The sequence below is a fragment of the Phalangium opilio genome, unplaced genomic scaffold (genome assembly GCF_054372755.1).
Source record: "Phalangium opilio isolate 3A_F unplaced genomic scaffold, DU_Popi_V2 ptg000031l_1, whole genome shotgun sequence".
Classification (NCBI taxonomy): domain Eukaryota; kingdom Metazoa; phylum Arthropoda; class Arachnida; order Opiliones; family Phalangiidae; genus Phalangium; species Phalangium opilio.
The window spans coordinates 13446181-13464614 of NW_028324158.1; the positions used below are offsets into that span (position 1 = coordinate 13446181).

The window sequence follows — 18434 nt, forward strand, 5'->3', positions numbered from 1 at the left end:
CAACCCTATTAATCCATCTCAGTTTCTAAAATCAATGGAACCAAAGGTTACCCTCCCACTGAGCCTATTGCCTTAGAAATAGCTCAAAGTGATGATGTCATCGCTTTAAGACGTTTCGTGCTGGGACGTACCAATTATTGCGTCATTGTTTATAAGGAAAAGACGGCATAATTTCGTAAATGTATTATTAATCTCTCTCTTTTAATGACGCATTTGAGGTCTGACATTCATAAACTCGAGATTAATTAAGTTAAATTAAATTAACTCACTTTTAAAATGGAAGTAGAAAGAGGTCAATCTTCTAATGTTGGAGAAGCTGAGTTAAGTAGACTTAAATCTTTGCACGAAGAAGCGTATCTTTACGTATCGCAGGCCATTGATTTCGAACAAAGTAATAAGCCGGATTTCGCTTTTGAATCTTACAAGAAAGGCAAAGCTAAGTTAGAAGAAGCGTTAAGTATCAGGTGCGATCGCGCCTATTGCAAAGGTCCAGAATGGGAGAAAGCGAGAAAGACTCAACAGAAAATGAGACACACCCAGCAAGATGTCAACGATCGTCTCAAAAACCTTATTGTCAACAACGCGACCATAGATTCAAACTCAAGCCCAGTCCTGGAACGTCCTCCGTCTTACGAAGAAGCCTGTAGTCCTAAAGTAATGGTCGCTTCCAACGAAGCCATTAGAAAAAACTCTGGGGCAATGGAGAATGGTGCTGTTGCTAGAGCTAATAGCTTTGTAGTGGAAGAGATTTTCACCATTCCGGATGGAGTTCAGATTTTCTACGTCTCCGCTGAAGGCAACGTTAGCGCGCCTGAATCTCCAACAACCCTGCAAATATTCAAATTCTCCGACTACCAAACCCCTACAAGCCCGACGCCAATTCGTAAACCTCCAGCTTGGATTCAAATTGGAGATAGTTGGAGTTTCCCGTTAGTTCCAGGACAATCGCCGGTTTTTAAGAGCGAATATGGGGCGTATTTCTTCCCAGACGTTAATAGCAACATACCTGGTACAGATTCGAATACCATTTTTGGGTTGTTATAAACATTAGGCGGCGGAATTAAGTCAAGACATTTCTGATTTCAGGTGCGTCAGTTGGAGTCATACTACCCGGAGACGCTCACAAAAACCTACGTGAACTCTTTGAACACTATTTGGTGGAGTTGACATTACTTCATAAGGAATCGGAAGAAGAGGATGTTGAATTTACACCAGAAGCCGCCCTCCCTTTCGCCCAATTAAGAACCAGCGAAAAGATATCAAAAGCAGTTGTCGCTGGTACAACCTTACAGAATAATGGACAAGGAAATCCCATTTTAACTCTTTCTTTCATTAAACAGGAGCAGAAGTTGTTTCTGGATGTTTGGTTAAAGGCGCGGAGGTTACTGGATCATTAGTCCAGATGGGCGCGTCAAAATTACGTACGCGATTACACCCTGAAGGTCAACCGGTAGTGGTCAATCCTAAAGTCCAACAAGGTTTAACAGCATTAAGAGAAGCTTCTGGAGCAGCTAGAAAAGTTAGCGGGTTTGTCGTTGGCAAACTTGGAGAGCTAACCATGGCATTAGGTCGACAAATCGGACCAGTCATCAAAACACAAGGAACTCAAGCATTAGTCAAATCAGGAATAATGAGACAAGACACTGTAGACGCGGCCACCGGGAAAGATGGGGCAGTTAGTGACATTGTTACTGTAGCTGCTGGAGGTTTAGTTGGTAAGAATCAAACAAGTTATACTGCTAAACGCGTCAAGCTAACACGTCGTTTTCAACCCGCAGGTTTTTCAACTGTTTATATGGGACTCGAAAAGGCTGCTAAAACCCTGGCCTACTCCATCGCGCATGAGACAGTGCAAACTGTCAACCATAAATACGGACCGGAAGCTGGAAAAGCCACTGATAACGCATTATTCGCTGTAGGCAACTTAGCCCTAACTACTCACAATGTCAGTTCCTTGGGTGTCAAATCCATCGCAAAGAGAACAGCTAAAGACGCGGGAAAAGCAATTTTATGCGAATACGTTGATAAAAAAGAGTTGAAGGAGAAGATTATTGTTAAACCTCATGTCCCCTAAAAGAAAAGAAAACGTTTTTGTATAATTAATATTAATTAGTGATATTTGTATACTACCATTGTTATATGTATTAAAATGTTATAATTAACACAAACGAGTCTTCAATCTTTAAATATCACTGAGAGAAAGCTCATTTATTTTTCTGGTACTTTTTTTTTTTGTTGCCAAGCCTGTTTTAATTAATATTTTTTGTTTTTGGTAATAACTTTTCGATTAAACCTCATCAGCACGAAAAAAGATAATATTAATTTTCATCATCATCCATTGATCCATCGATCCATCTTTTCGCAACAAGCGTAGCGAGAACTCTTTTTAAACTTTTAGAGAAGGGGGTTGGGGTTGAATCAAAGATATTAATTAAGTAGTTGTTTTTTTGTTTGTTGTTTACACGAAAAGGTTGTAGGGAAGGGAATTAATTATCGATTTATCGAATCTAAAACCCGATTTCGCAAAAAGAAAAGATTTACTTTATTTTGCGATAATTCGAAATCGAAAGCTTTTGTAAATCTTCAAAGGTTGTTTTTTAATTTTTATTTCCCCCGTTAATTGTTGAAAATGATGATGGCATTTCAGTTTAGTTCAGTTCAGTTATTCGCCCCCAAAGAAATGAATGAATGAATTAATTAATTAATTAATTATAAATTAAACTTTGTGTTTTTCTTTTTGTTTTTGGCATCCGTATAAGTTATTAATCAATTTATAATATTGCTAAAGCCAAACCTTAAATGTTTACATTAACTTTTAAATATTAATATCTAAAGATAATATATATTTATTGTTTTTTTTTTTAAACTTTCTATATTTGTTTTTTTTTCAAAAAAAAAAAAAACAAATTTGTACCAAAGAAAATTTACAAAGCTACTACCATTAATTAATTAATTTTGTTGTTTTTTTTTAAGACTTTAAAAGGATTTAAGTGGTTAAAAAAAGTATTCTTTTTTTTTTTAAACCACTCGTCCTTTAACGTGATTGAAAAGGGTGCGAGAAAAAATGAAATTAAAAAAGAAATCACGATTAATTAAATTAATTAATTAATTAATTAATTAATATATTTGGCCTTTCCTTTATAATATAGTTAACATGATAACTAATTTAGTAAATTAAATATAATTAAGGAAATAAACTAAAACGTCCGCGTACTTATGAGTATTTCAATCATAAAACTGTCAAAATAAAAAACTACCGGCGCTTTTTTTTTTTCAAAGTTTAACCTTTAAACTTTGAACCTGGTGATTTAAAAACTAAAAAAATAATAATAATAATAATAAAGGGGTATAAATAATTAATTACCTCTCATTAAAGCGTCGTTCAATAATTAGTTGTTATTTGTTAATTGTTTTAATCTTCATTGCATTCTAAAGGAAAAGGCCAATTAATTAATTAATTAATTAATCACTCGCGACTTCTTTTTCCTTTTTTTTCTTCTTTAGAAAGAAATAAGTTAAAAATAATTGATATTAATAATTTCTTAATTTCTTTTAAAAAAAAAATTAATCTTAATCTTTGGTTGATTTGGGCATTTCAGGTGCTTTGGGTTTTTTGAGGGGTTGTTGTGGTGCCGAATTATTAGAATTGGTTGAAGAAAGTTGAGAAGTGGCGGCAGCGGGATGTTGAGATGAATAGAGGCAATAATTCCAAGCTGACGAAGTTCCACCTCGAGCTCCACCTTCATTCGGATCATCTTGTAGATTATTCTGATTGGCCCAAATGCTGCTTAGTGACGAGTAAGGATTGTAATTCGTTGATTCCTGTGGTCCCATTTCATTATGACTCTTTAAAGGAATAAAACCAAAAACAAAAAACGCCAAAAGAAGTTAACGGAAAATGTTACAAGGTAAAGACATTACCCATCAATGGACTAAGATGAAACTGACCGTTCTAAATTGCTCATTCATACGAGATGTAGGCGGCGTAACTGCTTTGAGCAAATCCAAAGGATCATTTGATTTATCCATTCCTTGATTACCAAAATTAGGCCAAACTGACGTAGCGGGACTCCATAAACTATCAGTGGGATTGCTCCACATGTGACAATCACCGGAATTACCTTGCATCTGTTTAAAACATTTAATTTTATGGATAATTATGACATAATTAAAGAATTATATTATTTATTTTAATTACAATTTTAGGTTCAGATTCGTGTTCAACCATTCCTTGATTGAGACCTCCTCCTCCTCCTCCTCCTAAATGTCCGTCCATGTGATGCCAAGTATCTGTTTGTGGCATGTAATTCAAATCCCAAAGATTAGACTGCAGAGTTGAAACATCAAATCCAGACCATTCTATTTCGAAAGGAAATGATAAGAAAAGTTACGTAAACAAGTTGATTAATTTAAAACCCTTGCCATTAATTGCTTGTTGCTTTTTATAATCCTCAATCCTGGCTCTTTGTTCGGCTTGAAACATTTGCATCATACTGACAGAATGTTCGTTCCACGCATTCGGAAACAGATCTAATTCAAATCAATAAACGGGTCAACGCGAACAAGTCCCAAAATGTTTAGGTTACCAAGTTATACTTTTACCAGTGAGTCCCAATTCTGAGACTCCGTCGTTTCGACCATCTCTGATGTCTCCACCAATTGGCGTCTTTGATCCCACAGTTGAATAGTTACCACGGATACCGTTAATGGAGAATGGTTCACTTCCGCCTAATCCCCCACTAGGTGAGTTTAAGTTCAAGTCAATATCAGGGTCCAAGAACGGTAAACCGGCGTTATCAATTGATCCATTGTAGTGTTGGTTCATATCAACAAACATGTGGGATGAATTATCATTCATAGATAAATCGGGAGCCTTCCAAACACCGGAGTTCAACATGGAGTGACTTCTAGAATTCATTTGTCTGGGTGCCGACCCTTCGAGTCCAATTGACTGAGGTCTCGTACCTTTCGGAATACATAATGACTCAGCAAGAATTCCTTGACCTTGGGTTGATATTCCTTTTTCTTACCAATGGCCTGATTTTCAGCAGCCATTTTATCACTTCCTATCACTTTGGAACAACCAGAAGCGCCCTGAGAACTCGGAATGAAACTTTTGAAATTTTCTCCGCTGACTACGGCCGAATAACTGACATTTCCACCACCACTAGCACCACCACCTTCCAAGGATGTTTTTCGAGGTTGGGATGTTTTTGGTGAAGGAGTTCGACCACCCAATTTCAAGGCAAAGTTTTCCGTTTGTTGAGAGATTTGCGTCAAAGTTTCATCTACAAGATGACAGTTACGTTATTGTACCATCAACCCAACCCTGAAGTAATCGTTCTTGAAGACCCGAGGGGGTTGTGTGCAAAAATTTAAAGGGACCTTCCATCTTTATCTGTTAACTTGGGGGAAAAACTATTTCCTATCTTACCAGGACTTCGAAAGGGGGTTGGGTTGTCCCAAAGGGAAGATGAAGTATCCTTCCATAGATCGTTTGAACGGATGTCGCTGTGATGATGGGACCCTGAAATTTAAGTATACAAAAAACCATGCAAAATGAACAAAACAAAACAACGTGATTCCCGGAAAAAATAACGGCGTTGTGCGCTTATTTTGAAAGAAAAAAATACAAGGCAACTGTTCCGAAAGGATGGGGTAAGGTTTAAGGTACCTTTAGATTTCTTTTTCCCACTACTACTGGCTGAAGAACTGGAGGACGAAGATGACGAGGACACTTTAGAAGAAGCATTGACTGAAAGTTTGTGTTCCGATTTTGAGCTCTTTACAACCGGTTTGGGTTTGTAAGGCAACTCCAGGGTGCTAAGAAATACTTGTTTTGCAAAATCTGAACCATTGAGAGTATCTCAATCTCAATGGCGGCTTCTTACCTTGGCCTAAGAATATCACCTCCAAAAACCTTCGACGGATCAACCTTAATTTTTTTATGAGCTTTGCTTTTAGTACTAAGTTCGAATTCTCCCTCGTCATTTGGAATGCTGGCACCACCATTGTTACTAAGATTGGTGGGCGAATGCGTCATGGATGTATGATTATCTTTATTGACGTTCTTGGGACTGACTGACGTAATACTATTATAACTATCGCTTCTGCTACTTCGGTTGCTGATTCCGTCGGTTTCATTCCCTTTAGATTTTGGTCGATTGTGCTTAGATTGTGCGGAGATACAAATATCTGGTAATCTATTAGGATCCTGAGATAGTGACGAAGAAATTTTTGAGAACCAAGTCGCCGATAAAAGATTGGCTAACTACTAACTTTTTCACTGAATTCCGACTCGGGGTTGGAAGATTCTGTCGTGGTGGATGAGGTTTCTTCGTCATATTGCTTTAAAACTTCGGCATTTACTTTTTTACTTCGTTGAGATCGTTGTTCGAAGTGTCTTTCTTGGGAATGCCTTCCTCCACCACCGGATTTTTTAGACGATTTGACACTACTAGGATGGGCAGAAACGAAAGCGGCGCATTTTTCTCTGCTACTCAAAACTTTGTTTTCGCTTTTCAAGTTCTCGTTTAATTTATCGTTACTATTCCCCGTCTCTCGCGAGTTGTTACTATCTTTATTAGTTTGAGTAGCCGCGTTGTTTGATGAAAATTGCAAACTGATGCTAGGTACCAAATTACTCAAGAAGGAGAAAGCGTTCTTAAGCTTTTCGCCCAACGATTTCTTATTTCGAGATGAATTACTATTATTACTAGCAGGCGTCGTAACTAATTCCTTCGTAGTTTTATTTTCATCTTTATCCTTTTCGCCTCCCAGGGAACTATTTAACGATACTTCGGACAACGATCTGTTTCTGGCTTTCCTATGAGTTAACTTTCCATTGGTATTCTCTTGATTGTCATCTTTATTGCGAATTCCCGTCCAATGTCCATCACCATTGACCTGACTGTAAGAGTCGCTCTTTTTACGATCGTTTCCTCTTTTATAATCAGATCTGGAGATGGCCTTCAAATCAAAGTTTTGGCCCTTTTCCGGTGGGTTATTGCAACCATCTTGAGTGGTTAAACTCGTCGTAATGATGGGATAATACGAAGTTTTAAGAATTCGATCGCCTTCGAAGTAAGCGGCGGCTAACTCGCATAACAGTAGCAAAATGATTAAACTAACGATGGAATAGTATAGCAGAGGTTCCCAAGATGGTCTCGGTATGGCCTGCGAACATTTGGCTAAGAGATGTCGAGGTAGCGTCGCTACCAAGACGTATTGAATCACGAAACTTCCCAGACTAGTGTGTAAGTTTAAAGTGCGCTCCACTCGCGATAAAGTAAAATCGGGTGTATATCTAATTACAATACGCGATAATTAAGTACAAAAATTAACCCTGAAATTTGAAAGTTTTCAATGTCTTACGCTATATCGACTCTTCTACTGGAATTTGGTTTAAGTTCAAAACCTTGGCAGTTTAGAATTCGAAACCCATAACCTTGGCACGGAGAGCCACTTACGTCGAAGCCGCGTACGTAAACCGGTAACTCGCCCGTATTTCGGGCGGTAAATGCTCTTCGTACTGTGAAATTTGGCTGCAGAAATCTACTACCTTTAGAATCTATAATTATTACATTATTTACTCCCAGGGAATCCTTAAAGCGCTCGAAGACCATTTTCGCGCCACCAACTTACTTTCGCAATCTTTTAAATGCTTCTCGGTCAATTCGAACATAAGAGTCGCTTCGGAACCGGGATCTTTATTGCCAAAACGTATTTGCCCTCTCCCCCCTTGGCCTTGTACCACTAACGCGTCCAAAACGGTCAAATTATTCCTGATGAGTATTAAGGACGTTCTAAAGATATCGTCTCGAGGCGCGAAACCAACTCGAACCCTGACCCTCATCCCGGGTGTTAAAAGCATAGCTATCGATTGCTTATTCGTTTGAACGTTAAAATATTCTTCTAAGCTTTTTCTATAGGCTGGAATTGGATTATCACTTCTTGGCTATGAAATGTAAACGAAGGGAAGTTAAGGCAAAACCAATTTTGACGACGTTGACAAAACGTACATTATGTTCTTCGAGATCTTGCAAAGTAAATACATCAGCGTCCAACTCATCCGTATGTTTTAGAGCGGCGCTTTCACCCCCTAACTTATGAGAAAGGGCGCTAACAGCCGCCTGAGGACTAGGATATAAAGATAAAGGTACAACTTGCACCAATACCGGTAAACTCGAAGGATTTTCCAACGCAAAATCTTTCACCTAGATTTAAGTATTCACTTCAAATTACCCCCCAAAAGAAAAACTTCACCGCAATTCTCAATTTTTAAGTCAAATACCGTTAAATTGCCAACTTGAGTAATTGGAAACCTCAAATGACATTTACTAGACAATCGAGGCCACTGTAAAGTAGCGTGCGCTTTTAAATAAAAACCATGAACTTCGGATGTATCAAGTTGGAACGTTATGTTCATGCTGAAAAACGAAGATAAAAAAATCTCAATATCTTCGTAAAAACTCAACCAAAACCCGCATTACTTTTTCTCCCCAGAACTAACGGTATTCTGCCATCGTTCTCTCAAATTTCTATATAATTCTCCGTCAGTTTCACCAATATCAGTTGGTAAATTCATACCAAGAAGCCATTGATGCCCCACTATCATTACAAAACCCGAATAAATACGAGTCTGACAAACATACGAACAAAAACCAACACCGAACGTACTTTGAGACGTGGTTGGAAGTCCACTATAGCATTTATTTTTACACTCTCTCCGTAGATCGAAGAATACTTTACCCACCATACTTTTAGTATCGGGTTGTAATACGGACGATACTTTAGAAGGTTCGAAAAGAAACCTAACATCCTCTGGAATGGGTGTGACCGAAGTTACAGTCATTGGATGGGAAAAAGTACTTCGAATGTAAAGAGGTTGAGACGAGATCTTGCCCTAAAATAACCATAAACGTTCAACCGAAGAGTAGAACACGATATAGGCTTATTATCATCGCGAACGTACGGGAAAGGCATTATCAAAGAACAAATCATCCGTTATTAAACTTCCTTTGGCAGTACGCAATGAAAATGGCAACTTTATAATCTATAACGATGTTAAAAAGAAAAACATCGTTGAAATTCGGGTGCTCGGTAATTAAAGCCACGATGTTAATTACTTCGTAAAGAGTTTCTATGAAGGTTTCACCGAAATAAACTCCTTCATCGGCAGGAGCCGTAACTCCGACACGAAATATTGCATAATAATGAGGTTTAAGAGTTAACTAATTAAAAACGAAACTCATTTAGAGGCGATGAATGATTAGTCGGACTTGACACTTTAATATTATTCTTACGCCTTTAGAAAGATCGGAAAACTTTCGCCTCCTCGCTAACGTTGAAAGATTTCCCTTATCAATTCCGACCAATTCAACGTAGGACTTAGTTAAATTCGAACCCCAGTGTTTCAAATTAATCTAGCATAATATATGACGTATTTTTATATATATAAAGACGACTGAAAACTATCAATGTATAAAAGGAGCATACATCAACAGGATTTTCATTGATCACAGCAAAAATGAGCGTTCTTTTCTCATCAACACTCATGGTTCCAAAATCCAAATAACTCTGATTTCTGCCTTGCGGAATAAACTAAACACAACAGAGAAGAGCGTTCAATCATTCCGAACTTCAAACCATGAAAACGACGAGGGGCTGATCACTATCCGTGCGTAATTGGTGTAAAGGAAGCTCAATATCAATTCTTTGTACCACGCGTGAACTTATCATTTCACGTAATCAAGATGTAATCCGCCTATCATCGCGTAATCAAGGTGTGTAGGCTTATCAAATCGCGTAATCAAGGTGTGTAAGCTTATCATTTCGCGTAATTAAGTTGTGTAATCCGCGTAATCAAGGTGTAACACGCGTATCATCGCGAAATCCGCCTAACTTTCGCGTAATCAAGGTGCAACCCGCCTGACCATCGCGCAAATCCTACGTAACCGCTGATCAGCCCCTCTGATGACAATTACCAGTTGAAGTTTGCCACTGAAACAAACGAGGGGAATATCGAAGAAGGAAACATTGGTACGCAACGTCAGATGAGTGGTTAACGGTAAACTAGTTTCTGGCGGTGTGAAAACGATCCAACCTAAAGAAGCCGAAGCACCGGGGCTCAAATACAACGGCAAAGTGAAATTAACAGCAAAATGCGACTGCGCATCTGAAGGGAGCGACGCGTCGTGAATGACAATGGTGACGTTAAAATGGTTTGTAACGTTAAACTGGCGAACATGCGTCATATTGCGCCTCGATTCTTGACCAGTGTAGAATCGAGTACTGTTCTGATTAAATCCTAAAGACCTGCAACAACCAAATTAATTAGAAATACTTAAAATTAACTAAAATTTAAACATACCCTTGCAAAAACGTCACTTGGTAGGGAATCGTTAGTTTAAACTGATTATTTTTTGCCTTTATAACAATTTTCCCAGAGCATTGCTTTTGATGCAAAACTTTTGAAGCTGTTTAAATAATTAATCCTACAAGTTTAATTCTTAATCCTTCATTTAAGTTTCGTAGAAAACGTACGGTAAAACGTTATATTAGCCACTTCCTTGCTACGCAGCGTATCAGGTGGGATTTTTATCGGTAGAAACTTAACGTCGACCGCGTCATTCACTGGCGCTACAATAACGTTCTGAAAATAAAACAGACGTCGAACTTTTGATGTTTCACGAACTAAAGGACAGGTACTACCGTTTGAAATCTTACCACAATGTTAATGTGCTTCTGACCGGAATTATACAGACTAATGGGAATGGTCTTAGGTTCATCGTGGCTTCGTAAAACACCAAAATCTATCAGGGATATTGGGGAATATATACCAGGTACTAAAACCCCCAGGAAGGAAAGAACGTAAGTTTTCCCAAGTATTAGAACGAAAAGCATTTCGTAATAATTTTACCGGATGAAACTTCAACTTCAATTGGTACAACTAGATACTCTTTTAAACTACTATTAGTTTTAATACGAATGTACGCCGTATGATTTCTTTCGATTCTAGCCACGAAATTTGCTCTCATAACAATCCTCGTTTCGTACGGAGGTATTTCCCAAAGTTGTTTCGGAGATTCGCTATCGCCACTTGGCAATTCTAAATGTAGATCACCCCCACTCGTATACATCTCCGTGACCTTATTGGGAAGCAGCAAGACGATTTTTAGAACAATGTGTTCGTCGAGCAAGCTAACTCAATCGTATCTTACTTGTAACGTTGCACTATGAGGATTGTGCATATGTATAAAAGGAGCGTAGCTGCTATTAAGCGGCATACGTACTCCCAAAAACGGTTGTATCCTGTAAGGATTGGTAACACCGATAGCTAGTACCTGAAGATAATAATAAATTTATACACTGTTTAATTAGGGACGTATCGAATATCAAACACACAGGGGTTGTCAATAACTTTATTTCTTTAATAATGAAAGAGGTTGTTAGCCTCTGAAATATTGATGGGTTAGAGAGGAAAGGTGAATTAACTTGCGTCAGGAAAATCAATATAATTTAGAGATTTGGCAGAGAAGAGAGACTTACTCTCTCCTCGGGATTTGATTTGGATTAAGGATTATCGGTGCGTGATTGTCGGTGAGTGTATTGGTGGTATTTTAGTGGGCCCTTACCTGGTATTTAAATGAGCCCAGAGATGTATGAATAAATAATGTATTTTCTATGTGCCCCTCTTGTCTGGCTAAGAAGACAACATCGAACGATGTATTACCTCCAGGAGGAATAACCTTTACACGCGCACAAAATGACATTTCAAAAGACACCGAATTATATTAAACATTCTTGAAATTCTCTCCGATAAATATACAACTACAACGGAATCCCTTTGGATATAGAGATATTAAAACGCTTCAAGTCATTAATTTGTTATTACGAAATAAAGTTTAATTTCACATAAAATTCCAATGAGCTTGTACTTAATTACGATATTATTGATTGTTTAATATAAAATTTTCAATAGTAAATCAGAAGAAACTGATTTAATTTAGCTTATCTCACACATTTGAGTGTTTTACTATCCCTTGACCTGTCCAAAATCCATTCCGTAACTACGTATCTTCAAGGGAATGGATACTTGCTCGTGGTACGATGTGTAGGACTAAAATGGGAGGGGTTAAACAGATTGGCCCGCCCACTTAAGTCTTACACACGCCTGGGGTCAATTTTAGGGGATTTGGCAAGGAGATACGAAGTTTTGGAAATAAATAGAGACGGGTTGATACCAAGAGGGACCCATTCAAAATGGGTAAGGTCAATACCAGTACCTTTTCCTGAAAGAAGGAGCAATGAAAGTGCAAGGTACTTCCCGAAATACTTAGTAAACGCAGGTTAGTATCCGCGCTCGGATTTTGAACCACAACACGCTCCATTTGGGGCATTCCCAATGGGCTTTAAAATTTTGTCAAAGAGTAAACATAAATATTTAGATAGGTAACCTATGTATATATTACGCGTTAAAATTTCTCTTCTAAAAGCTATTAAAACTCACTGAACTCCAAAATCTAACGCTGGAGGTTCGAAGATTATGGGGCTTTCAAACGTATGTAAACTTTCGTCCTCTAGCTCAGTAAAACTATATTTATTTTTGGGATAAACGTATAAAACAATATTTTAGCTATAAATTGATTGATTGATCAATCAATATATCAGATGAAGTCAGTTACTAATATTCTCACCTGACAGATGGACTGTCTGATGTAAGGGGCTGTAATTAAATTAAACCGTAATGTAATTTAAGACGTAATTAACGTAATATTGACCTAAAAAATAGGCCTAAAATTGGTCAAAAAAAAAAAAGAATTTAAATCTAATTTGACCCAGTTCCAAAGAAGGTAGTCCAAAATTAATTTTTCAACGGTCAATTAGGCATAGGTATAAACTATAAGCGAATGATGCGTGTTTGAAGCAATATTATAAAGGCGCTCGCAACGAATGATGACGTCATTCAAGGCAATTCCCAACCCTTTTAAAACGAATTTAACCGTTCCACGTGGACCAACGAAAGTCGTACACACAATTCATTGATTTTTTCACATGGAGTTGTTACATTTGAGAAAAAGCCTTGACAATACGGTAAACAGTACCAGATATACGCGTATATATGTATATAAGTAGTGTTTGAGTACTGTTTTACACTGACCATGGTCAGAACATATATATATAGAAGAAATATAAGGAAAAACAATGACTAGGGCGGTGTCGACGATTAAAAACCTTAAGGTCTTAAAAAATCCATAAAAACACAAACTTAGGGTGAAACTTGCACAACACAAAGCTACAATATACAATATACTTTATTTTGTTTTTTGGTGTTTTACTTTTTTGTTTTTCATTTTCCCACGCAACAAGTAGGCCTAGGTCTGCACCTAACTTTGACTTTAACTAACCATAGCGTTCTTCAAATATATATATATATATAGTTGTACAGTTATATTGATTTCGTATTTAACTTCTCATACGCGTATAAGAAAGAAGTTATAGTCTATATATGCAAAAATGGTCATGGGGTATATATAGACGAAAAATGGGGTTAATTAAGTTAGGGGAGAGAACATTTACAAGTCAGGTAGCGTACGCTTTGATAAATGTTCAAGAATCTATCAGAACAATTTCATTTTCGACGTAGTAAGAGCCAATTAATAAAAAACTTTCCTATTAGTTTATTATTAAGTACTTCATTTGATAAGTTGTTAATAAGAGAATATAAGGAATTATTTATGTTGCAACATAATTGTCACTAAATTTAGATGACTTTTGTAGGAACCGGCGCACGCCGTGACACCCCCCCCCCCAAATAATTAAAATTAAATTTTAAATACGTTTTCGTTTGAAGATTAAGAAAAATACTTGGTTTTTAAATTCATATAAAAATATATCAATAAAAGATAAAAGATTATAGTGTGTTGTAACCGATATACGAGCGACGTTTCTTTTTCAATAACATTACTGTCCTATCAATAAATCAATCAAAAATATCAGCTAAAATTTTAACATCAACAACTGATAAATGTTATTGCCAAAAAAACCTCTAAAATAAAATAAAAAATGGTCCTACGCTGAAAGACACTGAAACAAAATACACTTCGCAGCAAATATTTCAACCAAAAAAAAAATAGTTGGTAACTTTAAATTAGTATATTTATAACTGAAATTGTGCCAAACATTTTTGTTGTTTCAAAATTCCCCAAAATAAAACATTTTTAATAGCAGAAATTCCCTTAGAAAAAAATTAACATGATTATATTCCCGGATTTATTTGTTATTTCTCGCCAAAAATATTAATTCCCGCGCGTTTTTTGTTTTAATTTGACAGTTGATAATTAGAGATTAAAGAGTATATAGTTAATTTCGCGTTACTAATTAAACGTAACCACTTTGCCTCGTTAAACCGGGCAATAAGAATAACCGGGTGATTATCTGTAGATTACGAATTCAAGAGTGTCTTATCCCCAAAAATTATTAATAGATGAAGTTAGAGAAACATTTTGGCGATGGGCCACTACCACGCGAGCGCCCGCGATATCTTAAAAAACTAAACATTGCAAAGAGTGCCACGAAAAAAAACAAACACAAAAAAATGGGATAGAAACTTACGTGATTCTGCATTTCTAAAGAAATGCCATCGACCAAATACCTCATTTCCCGTTCTGTTTGAATAAAACCTGCAATTTAATAAAGAAAAATTAGTTTAATTAAATTGCTAATAAATAAATAAATAAAGGGAGGTCATTTGGGAAAATTATTTCCCTGATTTTTTTAACAGAAATTAATAAATAGATCAGTTAACTATAATATTTAATTTAAACGATAATCTCATCTTTTAATATTCGTTAATTATTTTAACGACTAATTTGGGAAAAATATTTCCCTGATTCTTTTTAACAGAAATAAATTAATTTTTAAAAAAGATCAATTAACTATAATGTTCAATTTAAACGATAATCTTATCTTATATATTCGTTAATTTGTTTAACGACTCATTTGGGAAAATTATTTCCCTCATTTTTTTAACAGAAATAAATAAATTAATTTTTAAAAAGACCAATTAACTATAATGTTTTAATTAATTTAATTGATAATTCTCATCTTAAATATTCGTTAATTAAATTATTTTGTCAACAACTAAATATTAAAATTATGAAACGTTCATTAAAATTTAGGGCGAACTAAGAAGGTAAGGGTAATTGTTATTGCTTATTTTCCTGGTAAATAATTAAAAAGGGGCGAGGCATGATTTAAATATAATTAATATTTTAATTATTATATCGATTAACGAGAGGCAATTTGGGAGTGGCCTTCCTTTCGTAATTAAGTAAATTTCATGAAATTGGCAATTTGAGTTTGTTATTATCCTTCCAGATTATTATATTGCAGATCGATACGAAGTCAATTTCAATTTCGTATTAGGTAATCATTATTAAATTGTTTTGAAACGTGTTTTGATAACTTTTGCAGATAGATATTCCCCAACTTCAATAATAATAATAATAATAATAGTAATAAAACAGATCATAGGTATAACTCTATTTCCACATGGGAATTACGCTAAGACCCGTTTCAAAGTAAAGATAACTTCAACCGCTCCCCCAAAAGTAGGCCTGACCTGTCACCTTAAGAGCTCTAAACCAATAGATTGGTAGGACGGGGGACTCTTTGTCCGAATTTATATTTGACAGTTGGTCCAACCCATCACCACATGAGTTCTATTCAGAAAATTTCATGACTTGGGTTTAGGCCTATTTGAGGTTTATTCTTTACTTCCTTCTTTTTATCCCCCACGGAGATTTTGAGAATACAAAAGAAGCCATGAATGACGATAAATGCGAGTGTTGACATTCAAACCCTTGAAATTTCAGGCTTTTGTCGAATTTAACCGTTTTATCTGACTAGACTGATTTTCTGTGGATAATACTGACTTCCATTTCATATTGTTGTAGTTTCCCTGACAAATCCCCTTCATATTTTAATAATATTAACAAAAAATTCCCACAATTTCCTTGAAACTTCGGTTAAATTATCAAAATTTGCCTTGAAAATAGTCCCATTAACAAATTCCCAAGACTTCCGTGATGTTTCATTCCCCCCTAACAAAATCCCTTATAATTTAGACCCATTAGCACCCTCCGTGACACATGCAGGTGGTAGCAGCGCTTGGAAGTAAAGCAAAGGCTTAAACCAATGGATTTAAATAAATTGAAACCATTTCTTTCTCTCTCTATAGAAAGAGTAAATTCCAGGCTATTTATTTATTTACAAGTCACAAGGTCTAGTCTACAGTCAGTAAGACACTCTGACACGCAGCTACCTTTCTGAAATCGTTAATCTACCAAGCCGGGGGGGGGGGGACTTTCTAGAATAGCATAGAGCGTCTTGCTATCATTATAATCAAGATAAATCTTTTATTGATCTTGTAGCGAGGGTCATTTGCATTGCACTCAAATGTACGCTTTACAACAAAAAGATTTTCAACACCTTTAAATCTAAACGCCCCTTTAACTTTTAAAACTACGCAAATTGCGAATTGACGCACTGTAAATGCAAATTAGCTTTTAGCCGTTTGTTGACTAGGGACTCGGGTACTTGTTTTAAAACACTATCGAATCTATTTGACCTAAAAATTGCGCCAATTCCGAAGGTCATTCGGAACAGGTGCTTTTTTATGTGCCTAGAAATATATGACAGCTAGGACTAGAATTATTCCACTGCCTACAATTTCCAAGGATTCATGACCTAAATTAGTCTAATAAAATGCAAAGCATTTGATAACTTCGAGTTCATTTACTTTAACTATTTTACTCGGGCATGTTCTGATCTGTTGGCATGACACGAATGTCATCTGCTCTAGTTTGCCTCAAGGAAACCGGAACATAAGTGAAACAAAATCAAGAAATGCATAACAAAGGCTTAACAAATTCAAAAGTGGTTCTGTCTGCCCGTGATAGTGTTGTATAAATAGACTTTTTAGGGCACTTAAGAAATATCTCTATAACGCTTTCAATGGTGCTACTGACGTTTTTAGTCTAAACACACCAGGAGTTCACACTTTTTTTTTTCTTAGAGGTCAATGTCATATTTCCTACATTGAAAGGTACTTGCCCCGAGTTAATTATAACAATCTAGGGATTTTATAAATTACATTGATTGATAGCCTTCGAACTACGAAGAATTTATCTATGCAAATATCCTCATTGGCTTTTTAACTCTAGTAATCTAAGAGATAATCTTGTCAACATGGAGTATTGCCTCACTGTTGTACTGTCAAATATTATTTTACTAATAATTGTAGTAAAATATGAGTGAATGATTCTATTCCTTGGTTTAACTGCCACACGTAATTATAATCTTACACAATTAGGCCTATTTGATTAGCCTCGTTATCACTGAAGTACATGCCACCTGCGTGTAAGAACTGAAGTAGTCTATCATAGATACCTGTGTATGGGCTTATATCTTAACTCGTCTTAAGAGTAAGGGTGTGTAACTTTTACAGATAATTAGGTACAATCTCGTTTCGATTTGCCATTCTAACTTCAAAGGTACCCCGTGACCTTAAGCTTTACAACAGCACGGGTTTACTACCTATGCGGAATCATTCATACCTAGTGCCTCTAGTGAGGTCAAGTCTGTCTGGGTAAATTTTGCTTGGGGAATTTCACTATTGATTTTGTTTCAGTTACTAATTCCAACAAGAGTTTAAAGCTGCAAAACGCGGTGTATATTAACAGTTTAATCGCGAGGGGGGTCATTGGCTTCTGATACGTTTTGATTTTTAATGTACCGTTAGGCAATCGGGCCTTGGTCCGAAAGGTTTCGATGATATTAGGCCTAGAATGGGGTGATCTAAATTCCCATTCAAGCGTGGGCTTGACGTCGGGGACGGCTTCGCGCGCGAGAGTTACGCGGGAATGGAAAGGGCCATATTAGGCTTACCTTGAGAATGCCCGTCAACCGCCTGAACAAGCTTGTAGACAGCGTCCAAAATACTGCAGAAGAGAAGGAACCTTAACACTTTGTATGTCTTCATACTGGCGTTTTTACAGCATATGCTACGTGCCATAATGGCTAATAAACTTTATCTAATTAGAAATCCTTAGCGATTCAGCATCACTTCAACGTTAACCCTTGATTGCGTGATTAAATCGCGAGTCCTCTCTCACCCGATACCGAACCGCGCTCGAGACAACAACAAACAAAGCGGCCTACGATTCTCAGCAGTCTCAGTACGCGTAAACTCCAATCTTTGCCGCAACGCGGTGTTACTTCCTGGACACTTTTCGCGCCTTTTTCCCGCGCCAAAAACTGCGTTGTTTGGATTTTTGGCTTCAAAATACATTTTGCTACAACTTTTGATGACTATTCCTTCAATTGAGAGATGATAATAAATTTTTTTAAGTTTAAACCTAAAATTTGTT

General features: G+C 36.5%; 2 protein-coding genes across 5 annotated transcripts; one reads left to right on the forward strand and one right to left on the reverse strand.

Moving 5' to 3' along the window:
• Positions 1 to 74: 74 nt before the first annotated feature.
• On the forward strand, positions 75 to 2168 carry spartin. The gene is made up of 4 exons (XM_089870669.1): positions 75 to 1009; positions 1087 to 1278; positions 1341 to 1715; positions 1779 to 2168. The coding sequence occupies exons 1-4, from the start codon at positions 277 to 279 to the stop codon at positions 2072 to 2074; spliced, it is 1596 nt and encodes a 531-aa protein (XP_089726795.1). The 5' UTR covers positions 75 to 276; the 3' UTR covers positions 2075 to 2168.
• A 6-nt stretch (positions 2169 to 2174) lies between these two features.
• On the reverse strand, positions 2175 to 18225 carry Tmem131 (Transmembrane protein 131). 4 transcript variants are annotated; one of them, XM_089870559.1, is made up of 32 exons: positions 17953 to 18224; positions 14617 to 14684; positions 12699 to 12727; positions 12512 to 12595; positions 12288 to 12411; positions 11637 to 11750; positions 11223 to 11345; positions 10922 to 11150; positions 10729 to 10847; positions 10546 to 10654; positions 10373 to 10478; positions 9987 to 10317; positions 9499 to 9603; positions 9306 to 9425; positions 9129 to 9233; positions 8975 to 9055; positions 8680 to 8905; positions 8493 to 8610; positions 8294 to 8429; positions 8022 to 8216; positions 7645 to 7957; positions 7375 to 7570; positions 6280 to 7306; positions 5892 to 6214; positions 5675 to 5823; positions 5435 to 5527; positions 5031 to 5288; positions 4597 to 4965; positions 4423 to 4530; positions 4199 to 4359; positions 3949 to 4128; positions 2175 to 3846 (listed from the first exon to the last, which is right to left on the reverse strand). In XM_089870559.1, exons 1-32 carry the CDS (start codon positions 18077 to 18079, stop codon positions 3571 to 3573), a joined length of 6102 nt encoding a protein of 2033 aa, XP_089726685.1. In that variant the 5' UTR covers positions 18080 to 18224; the 3' UTR covers positions 2175 to 3570. The 4 variants fall into 4 exon arrangements, with proteins under 4 accessions (XP_089726685.1, XP_089726684.1, XP_089726682.1 ...); XM_089870558.1 differs by having other exon boundaries at positions 7375 to 7561; positions 8493 to 8905; positions 17953 to 18225; XM_089870556.1 differs by having other exon boundaries at positions 4603 to 4965; positions 8493 to 8905.
• Positions 18226 to 18434: the final 209 nt, after the last annotated feature.